The 19988-nt window shown below is 40.9% G+C and overlaps 1 protein-coding gene across 4 annotated transcripts in view; it reads left to right on the top strand.

Annotated features, from left to right (window-relative positions):
* Positions 1 to 19988, top strand: part of LOC137174426 (phospholipid phosphatase-related protein type 5-like) — a 54037-nt gene that overhangs the window by 13984 nt on the left and 20065 nt on the right. For 2 of the 4 annotated variants that reach the window (XM_067579714.1, XM_067579707.1), the window contains one exon: positions 13694 to 13882. In XM_067579714.1, coding sequence (XP_067435815.1) covers positions 13694 to 13882 — 189 coding nt within the window. Of the gene's footprint in view, positions 1 to 13133; positions 13883 to 19988 lie in introns of those variants that run through there. The other 2 variants (XM_067579688.1, XM_067579697.1) reach the window with 2 other exon arrangements.

Here is a 19988-nt window from a genome sequence, read left to right as displayed (position 1 = left end):
ATTTTGATACAACTGATTCCTGACTTGCTTTAGATGCTGGTGGGTGGGAGGAGGGTTGTAAGTCGATGTGATCTAGGCCAGACAGAACTACTGTGAAAATCTGTCCTGAAGGTGAGCTCAGAGGGACTACAAGTGGATTCTTTGAGTGGATCTCACTGAGCATACAACTTGTAGCCAGTGAATAGTAGTGTGGTATTAGTTGTAATTATAGTAAGATATGATAATCATTAGTGTTAACTGAGAGTGGATGTACTGTAGCTACAAATTCATGGCACCCAGCCTTCGCAGAATGTGTCCTGGCTCTCCAGCTTTGCTGTTCAGCCTCGACTGCCAGCTCAGAGTAACAGAGCTTCTTCCTTCTTCGCTCCATCCACATGCCTTGTGGCTGCATCCTCCTGTGGCACACAGGAGAGTTTTGTAAAGTAAACAGACTCCTGAGCATTGGACCACATCATATTTCAGGTCTATGGCTTATGCTGTCTGTGAGCTGTTGGTCCATGCTTGCTTGCATCTTTCATTCCCCAGCTTCCTGTAAATACCCCGATTTGTGCATACTCAGTCATTTCTGCCTTCTCAGTAATATTTCTCTCATTTTGCTTCATGTTTCTCTGTTTATATATACATGTAATACCGTACTATACTAGTCAGTAGTGTGACGTTTCGGTGGTCAGATGGGTTGATGAAACGCAGGTCTTTGGAATGAGAGCCGACTGTTCGTTTCCCGTTTTCTCCTGGCAGTCAAAGTTGTTTACTTTCAGCCATGACTACAAACGTTCCCTTAGTGCAACCAAGTGGTTATTATTGTAACCATGGTGATGAAGGCCACCTAACTTTAACTACCCAGTCATTTTCACCCAGACCATATTATTTTTGCAGCTGTAATTTTTCACAGTTTTGGGTGGCTCCGACAAATTACACGAGAAAGATATGGCTGCAGCGCCGCAGCAGACACGCTTCCAGTGTGGACGCTGCAAGCGTGAGAGACGCAGCAGTTCAGCGACACACACACACGTGCACGTGCCGCTCACACATCCAGTGTGTCCAAGGCATGACACCAGTTCTGTTTTCAGAGCACTCACTCCCTGTCTCCTTCAGGATTGACTACAAAGTCCTGCTACTCGCATAAAAATCCATCAACGGATTTGTTCTTCCCTACCTACAGGAACTGATCACACCACAAACCTCCACCCACACCCTCAGATCTACCAGCAGCTTGCTCCTCCGGGCCCCCAGCAGTACTAAGCTCCGCACCAGGGATTGAGCCTTCTGCTCTGCTGCACCACGCTCGTGGAACAGCCTTCCTAACCATCTGAGGGCAGCACAGACCCTCGTCTCTTTTAAAAACCTTTTTATTCAGCAAAGGTTTTTCATCTTAACTCTTATTATTATTATTAATATTATTTTCTTTATGTTGTGTGTTCTGTGTTATTGATAGTGTAGCACTTTGAGTTTCACTATGACTGACCATCTCCCTGTGACTGCGTGCAGCAAAAAACACATACATTTCCTACAGAATGTATTTGGCATGATTAGTGATACATAAATCTTACAGTATTTCTTCCTGAAGGTTACCGAGTAAACTTGCATTTTGTTTCATCTGTCTTGTTGCTGATCATAGGCTCTTCAGCGCCTGGTTTTGCTGCCAAGTGCATCAATATCAGGAAGCAGTTACCCTGAGTTTTGACAGGATATATGTTGTTGTCTGAACACGGAGGTCCTCTGGCATCTTTCACCGTTTTGGTTTTGGTGTGAACTAGGCAGCGCTGCACAGGTAGCTCCAGTAATGAATAGCCTCCTAAATGCATCAGGCCCACAGTTCTTTACAACAAAGCATCTTCCTCTCTGCATGTACATCCATATTCCCTGCTGGGTTTGACGCTGCCTCAGTACATCGTCTACCTCCAGGCAATTTGTTGTTTCTGTTTACTTTTTTCTAAAGATGTTTTGTTCCACACAGCTTGACTTGTGCCAAGACCAAGACCTCCCAACCGAACTGTACTGTACTCACAGTTTCTCCATATCTAAGCACCAAATATGCTTAATAAACTACTCTATTAGTGTTCTTTTTCATACTTGCACCAATCCTATGTTAGATTAGACTAAAGTAGACTATACTCTACAAATGATTAACTTTGCTCTTTAACCTCTTTATTGGCAATTTATGCACCATCAACATCTCTTATTCCCACATAAGAGAGACAACGATGGTATGAGAGAAAAAAATGTAATATCTTATAGATTCGTTCTTTGGTGTTAGTTTTCATGCTCATTTTATAAAAATGCTCACACAAATTCTTTTTGTGTCCCTTCCTTCTTCAGTACACACACACACACACACACACACACACACACACACACACACACACACACACACACACCACCACAAAGACACAGTAACAGCTCATTGTCACATTATTCTCCCCTAGTTTTCCCCTCATTATCTCTCAGACTCCATGAATAGCACCTGCCCGCCTGTCTGCTGTGCTGGGATTTCTGTGCACTCTGGGTGGATGTTTGAAACACTTGTTAGCTGGCTGCTTCCCACCTCTTATCACTTTAGGTAGGCAGGGATGAGAGACCCCGTATATCACAATATAGGTTCATATCATTGCTGTATATTGAGTAAAGTAGATTATCTCAGCTGCAGCACTGAGGCTACTTTATCTTATCAGAAATAGAAATATAAGATCCCTGCTTGATTGCTCATGTAATATATTCTGTCTCTCGCTTTTGCTGCTTCCAGAGCTACATGCAATTATAGGATTCAGAAATGCGTACTGATTCTCGCTGCTGCCCATGCTGCATGTTGCTCTGAATGAGGTCAGCTAAATGCTTAAAGAGTCTAATTCCGAAATCAAGATTCATTACAATTTATGAAACTGGCACTCGTTCTGGCTCAAGGACAGATTGCATCAAAGTCAAACTGAAATTATTTCCTTGCTTCCAAGAAGTGACATTAAAAAGATCTTTATTAGTCAAAAGGAATTTATATCACACAGTAGTTTGTTTTAAAAATTAATACGTATTTATTGTGTTTATATATTTAAATAGAGAGCTTTGGGATAAAAAAAACAACTTAATTGCACTGTAGGGTTTTATCCATGGAACAAGCTTGTTTGTGTGAGCCTTCATCTGCTTTTATTCTTCCCTGTTTGCAAGATGCGGGGGCATGTGCACTTGAGGACTGGTGATTTTGTAAAAATTATGAGATTGTTCTTTGGTGTGTAGCAGTGTACATTTCAATGTGTTACTCACCCGCACAGTCCACTGGCACAAGTAAACTCTGCATGTGTCACTCTGTTATAGACAGAAGGAGAAAGGAGGAAGAGGAAGGAAGAATGGGAGTGAGGGAGTGAAGCTGGAGGTGCAGAGCTGAGACTTTTGACAGAAAGGATGATTGAGAGACATGGGAGGAAATAAAGCAAAAAGAGTGTGGGTTTAAAAATGATTGAGGAAAGAGTCAACAAGGCATGGTGGTAAAATACACCCAGTAATCAGATGAAGAATAGAGGTAGAGGAGGAGAGCGAGGGAAAATCTGGAAAAGATGAATGCCTGCTTTGAACCTCTTCCTTTCCCTTGTTCCCTCTTTGTATTTTACTTTTCCCTCCACTTCACCCTCTTCTACTCTCATATATCCTCATTTACTGCCCTACGCCTCTTCTTCCCTTTTTGTTTTCTCTTCTCTCTGCTGCCTCCCTCAGTTTTATTTCCCAGTGGCACGCTCAGCTTTGCCCCGGCACATTTTGTGATATCCTAATGTCTCATTAAATGTTTTATCCGTCTGTTTATCTTCCACCACTTTCCCTCTACTGCTCCCCGTCCTCTCTTTAAGACTCTGTCCCTCTGGCTTGTCCACTGTTTTCTATCAGTCAGCTCATCTATCTTGCACTTGTCTTGTTTAATGTGTTGTAATACGATCCAGTGACACCAGGAGGCAGTCAAGCCCATTCGTTTGCTTGTTCACTATCACATGCCTCACTGAGTATTTTGGCTTTTTTTTTTCCTCTATAACATTTCTATGAGATTTATGCAGATGAGTATGTTTGTTATGGGGTGGTGTGTGTATGATTTTGTTCCTGTGTGTGTTTGTGGTCTAAAATCAGACCTTGTGTGTTTTTTTTTTTAATCAACTGCTGAAAATCAGAGAGATGAAACCTCAGCTGCTGTGAAATATTCACCGGGTCTAATCACATGACCAAGTGATTAAGTGAACTCATCAGGGAACCAAATCACACACACAAAAAAAGGAGAGGTGTTTCAGCCTCATCTCATGCTAATTTGGGGAGGCTTGTTTGCTGAAGACTGAGGGGAGTAACACTGTCGAACCACCTGAAACCAACCTGACAATAATATCAAAGCCTTGTTGCTGCTGCTGCTGCCAGGTTTCTGCTTACAGGTGTTTATTTCATGTTTTGTTGTGAGTAAAGGTGATAGATGCATTTTATGTGTACGTTCAAGTAGTATATAATGTATTCATGAGCACACTTTAAAAACAGATGTGTGCTTTTAGTACGATGTGCTACAGAGAATTATGTTGAACGATGTCATATTATCTAAGAATCTTTATGTCCCCAGTTGAGTTCTGGTATTTTATCAATCAATGTTGAAAGTTGACAGTTTGTCAGCCTGAAGCAAGAGAAGTGCTGTGTCATAACAATAATATAGAAAATTAATTTTACGCAATATGAATTTTGATTTCTATTGGTCTCTTTACTCGCTTTGTTTAGTGAGACGAATCTTTTTAGAAATGGATTTTGTAAATATGGATGATGCGTAAAGACTGAGACTTGTGTAAGTTGCATATTGGTTGTGATGTCACAAATCAAATCATGCTCATTGGTCCACCTCTTAAACATCAGAGTTTAGGTGATGAACGTGAAAACAAACTCTGCACATACATCATTCTGCACAGTGAAGCTCAAACATCCAATTGAAGGAACAAGAAGAAAACTCATTTTTGAAAGGAGGGGGACTTTAAATTAGCCAATTACATGGAGAAATGAGAATTAAAACCCCTTTATAATGATAAACTTCTTTCTTCTGCTATTCTATTTATGTGACATTTTTCACAGAATATTTGAAAGCATACAGAAGAAATGATCTTATAACTGATGTTTTTTGGGGGGGTTGTATATGTGTTACCAGAAGATGCATGTTATATATATTTTTCTTGTAATCCCATGACATGACATGACATGACATGGAAATAAAAACTAACTACTAGGAAGGTAAAATATAGGTTTATGTGATGTGTGCAGTGACACACCACACTCACCGAAGCGTAAAAGAGGACACACCGCTCATCTTCCTGCACGCTGGTTAGAACTCATTGATACTATAGCTTCCACTCCTTGTAAAATGCACCAGACATTTAGACAGCTAAGATAAAGCAGCATGTCTCCAGTTCATCCTGAGCGCTGTGACATTCGTTTTTCTCTCTGCGGGGGTGCTGTCATCTCGACACCAGCCTCCGTCCGCACATTCTCACCCTCCGTAAACATGTTTGACTTTATCAGTTGACTTTTCTGCCATCTGGCCGCTCCTCACAGGCCAAGGGTAGACACACACCACTTATGTGCAAGTTCACAGTTTTGCCCCAGGAGACATTAGCGATGCCCACATCTCTTCCCACCGCCCCTTTTTCCCTACATAACACATTACTATTGTCACATTTTATTTTTCCCATTTCGAGTTAAAGGGCTTTTAAGAGCAGGAGATTTTCCTCTGTTTCTGTCACATCAGTGCCATATTAGTCTCTTTGATTTCCTTGCTTTCGCTCCCTTTTGAAGTTCAGAGGTATGAGCATTAAGCTGTAATTACACAGCCTGATAAGTCCTTTTAGTTTACTGGGTCAGCCAGAAAAAGGGTCATCTTCTTAAATCTTCCTTATTTTATAAACTCTGGTTTCATCTTGTGGCTAAATTTATGCTGACAGGTCTTAGTGGTTAAATTAAGTTGGGTTTCACTGCATTAACAGTCTAATCCCTCATTTGTCATTCATTAAAAAAAAACACCTATTCCTACCTACACTGTGATATAAGCAGGATCTGAATCTGGAAAAGGTGCAGTTAACTTGAGTCAAACCTCAAACATTATACAGACTGTGTACTATTTATGATTACAGTCACTGTCACCCAGAGAGAAATATGAAACAACAATAATTGTGTCTTATTCATCCTTCAGTTGGATGTTTACAAGGCTCTGTAGGTTTAAGTGGGAGTTTGTGATGCATGAGCCTTTGAAACCTCATTGTACACTGTTGTGTTTCTAGTGCACTAGCTTTCTTTTCTTCATTCTTGAAAGTACTTCTAAAGATTCATTTTTGTCAAACAAACATGTGGGCAGAAGCCATTTGTCTTCATTGTCGGCCTGGTGTACCACTGATCTCAAAGTGGGACAGATAAAAGTATGTGATTTGTTGAAAGATGGGGATATAGACGGGGTTGGTGACATTCTCTGTGAGTTTAATCTCAAACTGCCAAATCTTTTGAGATGAAACAGAGAGAGAGAGAGAAAGCTGAGAGGCAAAGTCTTCTGTGATAATAAAATAATGAGAAAATAATAAATACAGCCTTTTTTTTTTTTTCATTTCACAAGAACTGCCGCTCCGGATTTATTGCTCACATCACTGAACTACTGAACTAAACTGATCAATTTCACATTCAGAGATGACAACCAACTTCCAAAAGTCCAAAATTACTTTGAAAACTCGATTAAACTGTTGCCTTTGAACCTTTGATACGGGATAAAATGAAAATCCCGCTGGACTCCTCTATTTGGCCTCTTGACAAAGTGTTTGGGGATCCAGGTCTTTATTTAAGAAACCAGTCTTGTTTGTCTCTCCATCATTTTGTGTTGGGAAGTTGCAGACTTGAGGAAAAATGAATGTGATATAGACTAGAAACCTCTTTAATAGTAGATATGATAGTCAGTCAGCCCAGGCTTGTTAGGCAGTGTATGATGGCCTTGTGTGGGTTTGTGTGCCGGAAGCAGCTGCCAATGATTTTATATTGTGGATGTTGAGAGCCGGAGCTGCTCATCTACATGTATGTAGACTGGAGAATGAAACAATATGCAGACAATGGTTAAAAGTTGCACAGAGCTTCAGACTGAGGTGTCTCAGTTGAATCAGCAGTACCAGCAACCAATCACATCAGCCATTTGATTACTCTGATGCTGGTTTTATTAATCAGATGTTTAATTAGATGTGGTGATTTGTTACCGTTGGTCATTTATTTCAAACCCTCTCTGCAAGCCAGATATCCCAAAAGATCACTCAGAGACAAGTACAACAAGCATTAGAGTCAGACCATAGTGCTTTGATATGTTTCTCCTACAAGTACATCATCCATAAAAACCAAACATTTTCATTTGCTTTTACAGTTTGAAGGGAACAGATGTCCGTTTGAGGTCTGAACAATATTGTGGAAAAAAAGGGAAAGAGTCAGGCGTTGACATGTGGACAAACAAAGTGAACAGACCTCTGAGTGGAGGTGACAGGTGACAGACTGAGGCTGAGGCCTTAGTGAAGAAGAATGTGGAAATCCAGCTTGATATTATCACCCAAAATCACTTATTGCTGGACTTCATATGTAATTTATGAGGTGCAAGAGCAGGGTCTTTTAGGGACAGTGAACCAGAGCTTGATTTGCACCGACTGTGACCGAGAGTTATCTGCAGAGAACCTCCTCTAACATCTACAATGACAAACACCTTAAGGTAGCTGCCATGTGATGCCTGTAAATTTGTCAGTAGTTTCATACTGTATATTCCATATTTGTATGCAGATTAATAGCCCAAGGTGACCTTTGAGGGATGTGCCTCTGTGCTAATTAGAAAGCATCAACTTGAAGTTGCTTTGACCTTTATCAGGGGTTAAAGTGGGATCTGGCAGGTGGGGGAACCCTGGAAAGATCTGGTGTAGTGGTGCAGCGGGGAAAAATGACTCACCTCAAAATAACTCCCAAATTGATTTGTACCTTCTGATTTGTTGAGTGAATATCTTGATGGCATCAGCCGGAAGGAACACCAGGCTGCAGCACATGAAAAATGAACTTGCTTGACATTATTATGTATGAAACTGCCAAACAGATTTATTTACTTATCAACTGAAGGCGCCAGAACGCTGTTCCAGATCGTTCCAGCCCACTTTGACCCCTGACCTTCGTGAATATTTAGAGAAATTGAATGTGGTTGCACTTCATACAGGAAAATGGACGGTTATGTGTTCATGTGGGAGGGAAGGGAGATAAAATGACATATATGAGCTCTAAATGTATTCAACAGGGAGGCTATATTTAACATTTGTGTTAAAGGGTAAGGCTGGAGATTTTTCTTATTGTGAGCAAATCTCATGTGCAGAGTCTAAACCAACAATGAACTGATCCTACTTACAAGTATTGTGTGTGTATCCAAAGCCTGATATATCTTATTCCTGCTGTAGTCCTCCATTGTGGTCCAAAAACTATTAAAAACATGTCAATGAGTCACACCGTTGCAGTGGGTGACATGTTCCTTCATTAGGAAAAGTTTGGGCTCTGTAGTTTGTTTAGAAACGGCTCCAAAGACCAATGACGGCGATCACATTTTCAGTCTCAGGAGAGCAGTTTCGTGTAAGGCGTTGTTCCGTTTACTGAGCTTCATTAGCTTGTTGTGCTGCATATCACAACCTCTTGACTTTGTACTGAGATTCTTTGAGTAATTACAAGTCAAGAGTTTGTGATACGTGTCACAACAAGCTATAAATGGAACCGCGCTCCCGTGCAAGCACAATTGCATGTGCCTCACAATGCTCTCCTGAGACTGAATGTGATCGCTGTTATTACTCTTTGGAGCCGTTTCTAAACAAACTACCGTAGCCATTGTCTTCAGGACAAAGGAACATGTCACCCAGTGCAGCGGTGTGGCTCACTGACATGTTTTTAATAGCTTTTGGACAACAATGGAGGTCTACAGCATAGAGGAATAAGATTTATCAGCCTTTGGATACACACACAATACTCATACGAGGGATGAGTTCATCGTTGGTTTCGCTCTGCACATGAGATTTGTTGACAGAAAGAAAAATCACCAGCTTCACCCTTTAATGAGAAGTCAGATGACTCCATTTACTGGGACTTTTGTATTTTAGTCATGTAATCCCAGAATGAATATAAAGTGCTTTCAACTATAACTTGTCTTCTCATGTATTATTTGGCGTACATGGTTGTCGGAGCTCTCAGACTGACGGTATCGTCAATAAGTTCAGCAGATTTTAATGTGTCAGTAGTGCAAAACTAGATGCAAAATGACATGCATAATCTCCCAGCGTGCTTTTCTACAGTTGTCTTCAAATGTTTGTTTAAACTTTGATGGGTGTTTGTAGACCTCCCTCACGCTTTTCCTCCCACACTTCTACACCTCCCTCCCTCGCTCCCTCCTTCAAGCCTTCTGTAGTTCAGCGAGAAAAGAGGAACGGATGATGGAGAGAAATGTTCAACACAGCATGCCTGTGTCAGAGTTCCACCTGAGACATGGGAATGCACCCACATGCCTACAAACATACTCACACACACACACACACACACACACATACATGCTTCACACGGAAACTCACACTCACACACCCACACACACGCAAAGCTAATGTAGATGGAAACAAACATAGAAAAACGTGGAGGAACGAGCTGCTTGATGTTCTTGGCCTATATATAAACTTCAAGCTTGGGGTGTTTGTATGGTGTGCCACCAGCATGTGTGGATATGTTTATGTGCGTGTGTGTTTCTGTGGCCCTCAGGGCACGTGTGTTGTCACTGAATACATCGTCCCTCCAGTATGACTCTCTCCTCACTGGGGACCTTCAGTGTAAAGATGACAACATCTCCCATCTCCCCGGATTGAACTAGATTCAGTTTGCACGTTACTGTGGGAACGTACAGATCAATTGTTTGATTTTGCACGACATACATGTTATCATCCACCAAATTTCATTGACTGTAAAGTAAACAGGAAAGGGAAACTTGCAGAGCAGCAGATCTGACAGCAGAGCATATGGGAGTTTGAATTAGGTCACCCTCTCTCTCACATGTTCATTGTCACCCTTCACTGTGTAATAAAGCTGAAGTGTTACATGTAGTGAGTCTCCCCTTCCCCGGCCTGTAGCATTAGTCCAAGTGGGTACTCTGCCACTATGCTGAAGAGGATGAACATCTTGAAGGAGGTTTTCTCAGAGGTTTGTCACTTGTTTCAGCCATCTGCCACAATTGATGTTTCCTATTTAGTGCTTTAAAGCACCAAGAGGATTTTCCATCAAATCCCTTCAAATCAAAATTTAAATGAATAAATCAAAATTCAATTAGCACAGAGTGCAAACACAGTTAACATGATGTAACTACCAATTCTGTCATAGAAATTACATTTATATGCTTCTAATTTGCAACAATATGTTCTGAAGAAACATAATGCAGCCCAAATTATGTTTTTAACCACGCTAGCGGCATGGTAACCTGATGCATCAGATGGTTTGTTACACAGAACCATCTGAGAAGTCGTCCTTGGAAACTGTTTGGAAAAGGGCAGGCACTTGGCAGAAGATTGGATGAACCATCTGTCTATCACCGTCTATCACCTTCTTACCTTCGAGGCAGCTGGATTCACGAGATCACAAGATTACATGAGAGTCCTCACAGGACACTGATCGGTCTGAACCATCGGTGGTTCGGACACAAGCTCGTAACTTGAAGCTTGACAAGATGGATTTTCATGTGATCTTGTGAATCCAGCTGCCTTGCAAGGAAAGCAGCATGGCTCTAAGGATGGTGATGTTGGTCCACCACTCTGATCCAGACTGAAACGTCTCAACAACTACTGGATGGATTGTGATGAGAGTTTGTGCAGATATTCATGGTACCCAGACGATGAATCTAACGAGTTTGGTGATCCTTTGACTGTTTTCCACAAGTACCAGCAGCAGGTCAACATTTTCACTTATCCTGTGAAATATCTCAACATTTACTGGATTGATTGACAGAAAACGTGGTTGTTGACATTCATCAGGTCGAAATGTCACATTGATGAACATTTCCATTTATAGTCAAATACCTGCAAAACTAATTATATTCCCATCAGCCTCAGGTGTGCTTTGTGTTTTGCACTGATTAGAAAATGTTAGCATGCTAACATGGTAAACCTACTTTAACACAGGCAAGGTGAGCGTGTTAGCATGCCAGTGTTACCATTTAGCTAAAAGCACTGCTGCTAGCATAGCTGTAGACTCGTTTAGCAAGATAATTGAAGTGTTTTTATTGAACTTATCTGCCAAGCCACAAAAAGTTCATAGTCAATCTATTTGCAAAATGTTTTATAACAATGTATTTTATTTGTTTTCCTTGCAAAATCTGCTCTTGCAATACGTCCGCTAGTACAGAACAGTAAAGCATGATTTTAGTCATGTTTGGTACTCTGAGCATTTGGTTTAGGAAAGATTGTGATCCTTGTTAAATGTTGAAAAAGTCAGCGTTGACTTTAAGTGTGAGATGTATGTTTACTTTATTAAAATTGAACTAAAACCACAGTCTTTCTCTAAGCCCATCCACCCCAACCACTTAACTATGTTCAGGGGCAAAAATGTTGATCTGGGAATTGAACACCAGGTTTCCTGCGTTTTGAGGCAAATATAAAAACACTTTTTTTGTTTCCTATTCACTGCACTATTATTATGTTTATTATAAATGTTGTAGTTGTTTTGTAATATTATTATCTGCCTCTTCCTAAAACTCATTTATTTGTTGATTGATAAGATGGTGTTTAGAGCCGCAATGATTAGAAGGTTAATCGATTAGTCAATCGACAGAATATTAATCAGCAAATATTTTGATAATCAATGAATCGCTTTGAGTTATTTTTTGAATAAATGTCCAAATTCTCTGATTCCAGCTTTTTAAATGTTAATCGTCTGGTTCCTGTGATCGTGGGTTGTGGACTGTTGGTTGGGACAAAAGAAGACATTTGAGGACTTAGGAAACAGTGATCAACATTTTTCACCATTTTTTAAATATTTTTTAGACAAATCAATTAATAATCATTAGTTGCAGCCCTAATATGTTTAAGTTTGCGGGAACTGGCACCTCTGGTTGGTTTTCTGTTTGAGAAAGTTTTCCTCTTTGCTAAATGTAAGTTGTGTAAGTTGATTTGTTAGAAGTATGACGACACATCCCACTGCAACCAAACAAATGATGTGCTTTCATTTCCTTTAGGTCTCCTGCTTGCTTGAGGTCTAGTTATGACAAATCAGTTAGCAGCCAATCCTTTTGTGGTTGAGAAACAAACAGCATGTCTTCCTCCACTGTTAAAGTTTATTTAGTGAATAAGAACTGATAACTATTATTGATATGGTAATTTAGAGTGGTAATGTTTTATTAACCTTTGAAATGCTACATACTGTAACCCCTTTAAGGTAAAAGAACAAATTGTTACCAACAGCGGCCAAAGCTGTTGTATCTCCTCTTCCTCCACGTCCCTAAAGCTATAAACCAGCTCAGCCTGCCAGTAGAGGCTCCTTATGTTTTTGCACTGATAAATTTGTCCTTCAAATACAATACAAGTTCATTTAACAAACATTTAGGCTGCAGATTATGAAAAGACTCATCAGCAGCTCTCCATGTTTAAACTCACATTCTGTTTTTAACTTGTAGTTTTTGTTTCAGGCCGTTTCCCCCGCAGGGCAAACAAACATTCAGTTACAGATTTAGAGAAGCTTACTACGCAGTTGTGCATATTTTCTTCCTTTACAGAACTGGGCAAAGGAGTTATGGTGCTGTTTACTGAAGTATAAATGAATAATTGGTACTTATGCATCTGTCTCATTTGTGCAGAATAGCATGCTATTTTTTGATGTTTTCTATGTTTATCATAACCTCTCTCTCCCTTACGCTCTGTCTCTCTCACGCACAAACCATCTTTCATGAATTGCTAATATATCCTTATTTTTTGAATAGATATGAAGGTCATATATTTTATGTTTCATGTCTTGTGTTGTACATACAGCTGGTTTTATAAACAGCAGAATAGTGGTGTGATACGATAACAACTTAAGTTATGCAGAGTCACACACACATTTCTTGTCCTACCCTTTGCTCTTCCCACTCAGGTCTTTCGCTTTCCTTCTTGCCTCTTCTTGTCTTCGTTTACCGCTCTGCTCTAATTCACCCCATCTGTGTGTCAACCCCCTTCTTTCTCTCCCGTCCTTGTTCTTCTTCTTCTTCTCTTTCCCCATACGGCATTATTTTCTTTGATCGGTCTCCATTTGTTCCTTTACCCTCCCACTCTGCATACTGACACTGCTGAAGGGATCTCTCTCTCTCTCTCTCTCTCTCTCTCTCTCGCTCCATATCTCTGTCATTGCTCTCTCTTTCCCCCTCTCTATGTGTCTTTCTCCTTATTTGTCTCCCTCCGTCTCTATCTCTACCTCCCTCCCTCCCTCCCTCTCCCTCTCATCCTTTTCCCTCACTATCTCTCCATGCACACTTGATTCATTTTACACATTACGGAAGCATCCATCATTTTGCTCTGTGAAGGGAAAATCTCCTTTTTTTTTTATCCGTCACAATATTTTCCACTTCTCCCTTTCCGGCTGTCTTTTCTTTTCCCAACTCCTACACTCCTACTCCTGTGGATCCAATCCTAAAGCTGGAACCAATATGTTTTATTTCCAGCTGGTCATCATGGCAGGGACCGTTTTGTTGGCGTACTACTTTGAGTACACGGACACGTTCCCCGTGCACATCCAGGGCTTCTTCTGTTTCGACAAAACCTATTCCAAGCCGTACCCAGGACCAGAGGACAACAGCAAGGCGCCGCCCGTCCTCGTCTACTCCCTCGTCACTGCCATCCCAACTGTGACGGTGAGTCTGTGTTCAACTTGTAAAAAAAAAAAAAAAACATCCTTCCACAGGTGCTCATCAGGGAAAAAACACATGACACATGAACAGACACGATAATCACATACATACATGCGCACACAATTGACACACTGATAGTCCCTCCTCATCTACACGTGGTGTTTGTGGATTGAAAGAAGGGAGAGGTGTGTAGGTGTGTATCCTCGTGGTCTCACTGCTCTGTTTGTGTGTATGCGTTCTCTGCCATAACCATGGCAACGGGCACTATATTTGTCCTCCATAGAGCAGTCAGAGATTGCTACAGTGTACAGAGAGAGTCTGTCCTTATTTCTAGACTGCACAGCATTAAAACAGAATGAAACAGAAGCTCTAAATGGCTTTCCTTATTTGTGCACAAGAAGAAGCACAGTTAGTTTTGTTATTTTCACCTGACAGCCTTCATCTGAGACAAATGCATGTTGAAGCATCTTTAATAATTAAACATCTGTACAGGATTGCAATTTGCAGGTCATGAATTCTTGGCAGCACATTGATACAGTGAATCAGATGTCAATACTGCCTTATTTTTCTCTCACTATAGCACTAAATCAATTTGAAATGTACATTATAAGGGACAGTAATTACTGTTATTATTCTGGAATATACTGAATTGGTTACAGCGGCCACACTTTCTTGTCAGCACAGTGGGATGTTATTAATAATGAAACATAGCTTCACATCCTCATCAAAGCTCTTTCTCCATGACTGTCTGTCTTGTCCCTCGGGGCTTGTCTCTTTGATGTCCTACAGTTAAGTGGCATTACGACATGGCTGCCTCTGAGCCACATATCAGGCCAGCACACACACACATGCACACGCACAAGCACAAACACAAGCAGATGCGCATGATCACACACACATACATGGTCACTTGCTGCTGTATAGGTTAAAGTGAACCCCAGTCACCTCCTCCTTAACCCAGTTTTAGGCTTAACTTGCAAACATTGCTGATTTAAATGTGTGTTATTCTGAGACTCGTTTGTCAATATACGTGTGATAGGTAGTTGCAATCCTGTCTTTGGAAATGCAGTTGTGGAACTACCTTTTTGTTTACATGTTGGAAGACAGTTTTGGACACGTAATGATTTGAATGCTCTTCTAGCAGTCATATGACAGGTTCACAACAGGTTCAAATATTAAAAATTTTTTTTTTTTTGGTCTGGCTGGGGTTCTCGTTGTGTCATTATGGAGAAACACAGATTCAGTAAACGTTCAGTAAACGTTGAGTCCAGTTAGACCCAGCAGTCTCCATAAGGTTGGGCGAGTTCAAAGTTGGGTCGTTTTGAATACACCCCCGTTGTTTTCACAGGTAATTTGTTAGTCTGTCCCTCCCGCCGCAGGAAATAATGGATTAATCCTGGAAAGCTGTTGATGCAGCACTTTTCTCCTTATGAAAATAACACGGAGATTATTCGACCAATGAGAATTTAGTCGGACAACTAATCCAGTCGACCAGCAGACTGCAGCCCTAGTGTGCACAGGCGTGTCTAGGTGTGTATATGTGCTTATGTGAGTTAAACACGCAGTAGAGAATAGATGGAGGCTGCGGGCGTCAGAGTATGTGAGCTGTGCAGAGCGGGAGCGGAGTGGCGTGATTTTGCCTGGAGTGTGAAGCGGCTTTTTTGAAAGTCAGAGCATCTGTGTTCTCTTTTGCTCCAAGATACCGCTCCATCCCACGAGCTTTTGTTCAGATACAATAAAAAAAGAGAAGCACATATTCATCTGACTTTTCTCTCAGGTTCGACTCAGACTTTAAGACACGAAGGGCAAACGGACAAGTTCCTCGACTGACAGTACTGAAGTCTGCTGCTACAACAAGCAGTATGTCTGTGTGTTGATAACTATGTGCTGCTCAAATCATCTGGTTTCAAACTTACCAGGAGCTCCAAAGTTTTTCTTATTTTACCTCCAGACCATCTCTCTTTCTCTCAGTGTATGATAAAGTAGAGGCATATGACTCAAGATAATCACAATTCTTTGCACAAGTTGAAACATTTAAAGGCGTACCTAAAGGTATTGTCAGTATTTTCATAATGGGACTTCAGAGACACAGGCTGCAGAAGCTAAGATATCCTAACTTTTAGCCTCTACGGGTCAAATCAAAGGACCATAATGCAACTGTAAAGCTTCTTTCTTTTGACCCTCTGTGCCTGGTAAACTTACATCCATCAAACATGATATCCTTAGTTTGTAATGCAAGCTTTTATCATACATTTGTAGTTCTCAACCTGAGATAACCCTGACTTCATCATCAGCATTTTTCTCAAACTTTAGAAATCTCCCCCAGAGCCATACAAGGCAAGGTAGCTTTATTTGTATAGTACATTTCATACACTGGGGCAGTTCAAAGTCCTTTACAGAGTGATAAAAATACAGTAAAGGTAAAAGATTTACCATTAAAAAGTGCAAAAGTACAGTAAGAAATATAAAAGGTAAAATACTTAAAAAGTAAACTAATGCAGTTCAAATCAAGTGAAATAGAAAGATGAAGGAATACAACAAATATTCCCACTTTTAGATGCACATTGTGAGTGAAACCATATGTTTTTCTTGAATGTTCTTATCCCCTGTCCTTCCTGATTCTATTCTTGATCTGATATTTACATCAGATCTCTCTGCCATAGCTTCTCCTCTCAGTCAAAAACCACCATCCACAGATATTACAGGGTAGAGTAGGCAGCGTAAAACAGGAAAGTTTTTAGCTTTGACTTAAAAGTGGTCAGAGTCAGGGCTTGTCTTATATCATATGGCAGGTTATTCCAGTCCTGAATAAATTGGAGCTGCTGAAGAGCTTTTTTTGAAAGCCGTGTGATAATCTGATAATCTAATAATCTAGTCATAACAGACCATTGCAGTAATCCAATCTACTGGAAATAAAGGTGTGGGTAAACCTTACTAGGTCTTGCTTGGACATTATTCCTCTGACTCTAGCAATATTTTTAGATGCTAGTAAGTTGACGAAGTTACCACTTTGATGTGGCTGTTGAAATTTAAATCTGAGTCCAGGATAACGCTTTCTGACTTGACAGGGAGTCAAGGTGAGAGTTGACATTCTGTCTTTCTTTCTGTGGTCTCTCGGTCTTATCTCTATTTTGTTGGAGAACATTTTGCTGCATCCAGTCACTGATTTGTTCGATGCAGTTAACCAGAGATTCAACAGGTCCACAGTGACCTGGTGTAAGTGATATGTAGATTTATGTGTCATCTGCATAATTGTGGTAGGCTACTCTATTATTTTGTATGATCTGGCCTAAACAATCATATTGAACAAGACAGGTCCCAAAACGGACCCCTGTGGAACCCCTCAGGTCATGGCCATCTGCTCTGACGCAGTTTCCAATGGAGGCAAAGTAGTTTCTGTCATGAAGATATGACTTGAACCTCTTAAGGATAGTTCCAGAGAGTCTCACCCAGTTTTCTAGTGTTTGTAATAGAATCGCTGGTCCACAGTGTCAAAAGCAGCACTAATATCCAACAGTACTGAAACTTGGACTGAGTCTTTGTTCAGGTGAATGTCATTTAGTACCTTTTATGAGTGCAGTCTCAGTGCTATAATAGGGCAGAAATCCTGATTGAAAGTTACTGAAGCAATTGTTCAACATTAAAAAGTTGTTTTTGGTGAACAACTTTTTCACTAACTTTACCTTAAACAGTAAGTTTCATATAGACCGATAGTTATTCAGTACAGCAGCATCAAGACTGCTCTTCTTTAGGAGAAGCTTAATGACTACAGTCCTCAAACCCTGTGGAAAAATGTCAGATTGGAGAGAACTGATAACTAGTATTAGTTCTTTCACCAGGCTGCTAAAAACTGTTTTAACTGGAAGCTAGTGGGTGATAACATCGAGGCAACAGGTGGATGAAGACAAGTGTGTTTTGACTTCAATGGGATTAAATTGTGTGATACCTTCCAAGTTACTTCAGGAAGACTGCGGTGATGATGCTGTTTTATTTGGCATTAAGGAATTAATAGCATGTCTGATGCCTTGAATCTTGTCATTACAAAAGGATGAAAACTCATTGCATTTGCTGGTAGAAACTTGTTCTGGGGATGTTGGAACCTGAGGCTTGTATATAACTATATATAGAATACTTGGAGAGAATTTCATTTCCATTTTAAACAACACATATTTAAAGGATGAGAACTCTGCAAATGATAACTTCTTACAAAGGAACCTATCCCTAAAAAAGTCAAAACACCCCCTCCTTTTTTGTTTTGTCGTGCGTCAAACTCAAATATGACATTTGGTGATGCGGATTCAATAAGGATAGCATTCCCATTCAACCAAATCTCTGTTGAAAACATAAAATCAAACTTATAAGAGGTTATAAAATCATGGATTAAAAGTGACTTATTAGACAGGGACCTTATATTAAATAGGGCCAGCTTTAGGTTTGTTGGAGCAGGGCCTGAGATACTTGGCTTACGTGGAATGTGAATCAGATTTGTAGCATTGGAAGATTTTAATGTGTCTTGACACTGTGGCTTTTGTATTTGGGAAGGTTGTTCTCTCCCAGGGCCTCAGCTCGCGTGTCCTAGTCGCTGCCGACACTGATAGCAGCCATTCATGTGCTGTTCAAGGCCTTATAAGCCAGTAGTGTGGGTGAAGGCTGATGTAGATAAGGTGGTTGAATTCAGGGGAGGTGCAATACCAGTGACTTGGCCATGCTGGGGGTGAATGGAATCATTTTGATCCCAGACTTTACCAAGTCCTTTATCTGGCTTGTAAACCTAAGAGGAGAGACAGGGGAGGGAATGGATCCTGGAGAGTTAGAGGGGAGTGGGAACAGAGGTGGGGGAGTCCAGGGCAGAGGTGGGGGGAGTGTGAAAGGGGGATCCATAGAGACAGCAGGTGGGGCAGGGTCACTGTTGTCACCCTGGAGCTGGCACTCTTTCTGCAGAGGAGCCTTTCGTTGGTGGAGAGTGGGGCAGGAAGTTGTTTGGTGCCTTAGACGGTGTAGAAAATTGGCTGTCAGCCGTCTAAGTTCACGTCCATGTAGGTGGAGACCTTTTCCTTTGAAGAGATCAGGCTCCCAAAACAGGTTGAAGTTATAAATGAAATGCATCCCTTGAGACTCAGGCATTAGAGGGCCACATATTCAGTGCAAGTAGGCGGCTGAATTTATTTATCTTTCAGAGGAGGGATCATTCTTCCAAGACGGACAGACATGCAAAAGATGTTGTGTGTACAGAAAATACCAAGATCGCAAAATTACATTATGGAAAAACAGGATGACAGAATTATAGATAAATTGATAGCGACACTATCTCCTCTCACCATGGAGATCTGGAAAGAGGAACAAACTGCATATGACACTTGCAGACCTTTGTGAAAATTTGGGCTTTAATTGGGTTAAGGTTCATTAAATGGTTGAAACAGAATTCGTTTGCTGTCATCAAAGGTCTGTCCTCAAACTGACAATATTGTAGAGCAGCAGGGAACTCTCAAAGCTTTCATGTAAGATTGAACCCACAAGATCTGAACAATACATGAAAGAGTTGACGTATGGTACGTACGGTAACACAGTATGTGTGTGCGTGTGTGTGCGTGCATGCGTGTGCGTGTGTGAGGCAGAGAGAGGAAGTGAGAGGGTGAGTGAAATAGAGGCACTTGTGTGGTACTTGGCAAAAATGCTGTAAGTTTCAGTGCATCAGTGAAGGTAAGTGTGTGGGTGGATGATGGCGCACATCTCCACAGCTACTGAGGACTGATTCTGTGTGTGTGCGCAGGTGGGAGTCAACGTGTGTGTTTTGTTCATGCGTGTTTGAGTGCACATGATGGTGTACGTACTGTATATTAGTGTGTGTATATCTGACTAGTGCTGTCAAAGTGGCTACAGGCAATCTCTATGGCTCTCCACAACCGTAACTAATTCCATTCTCACAAAGCACACACACACACACACACACACACACACACACACACACACACACACACACAGTGCATAGCCTCCGTACAACACATACATTTCAGACACGGATAGACATTACAGACATGCAGCCATTTCAGCACCAATTATTATGGCATGCTAGCTGAAAGAGGAGGGTAAAGTGCTATTTGAACCATTT

This window comes from Thunnus thynnus, chromosome 3, assembly GCF_963924715.1.
Source record: "Thunnus thynnus chromosome 3, fThuThy2.1, whole genome shotgun sequence".
NCBI classification, from domain to species: Eukaryota; Metazoa; Chordata; class Actinopteri; order Scombriformes; family Scombridae; genus Thunnus; species Thunnus thynnus.
This window is presented reverse-complemented; position numbering and strand designations above follow the sequence as displayed.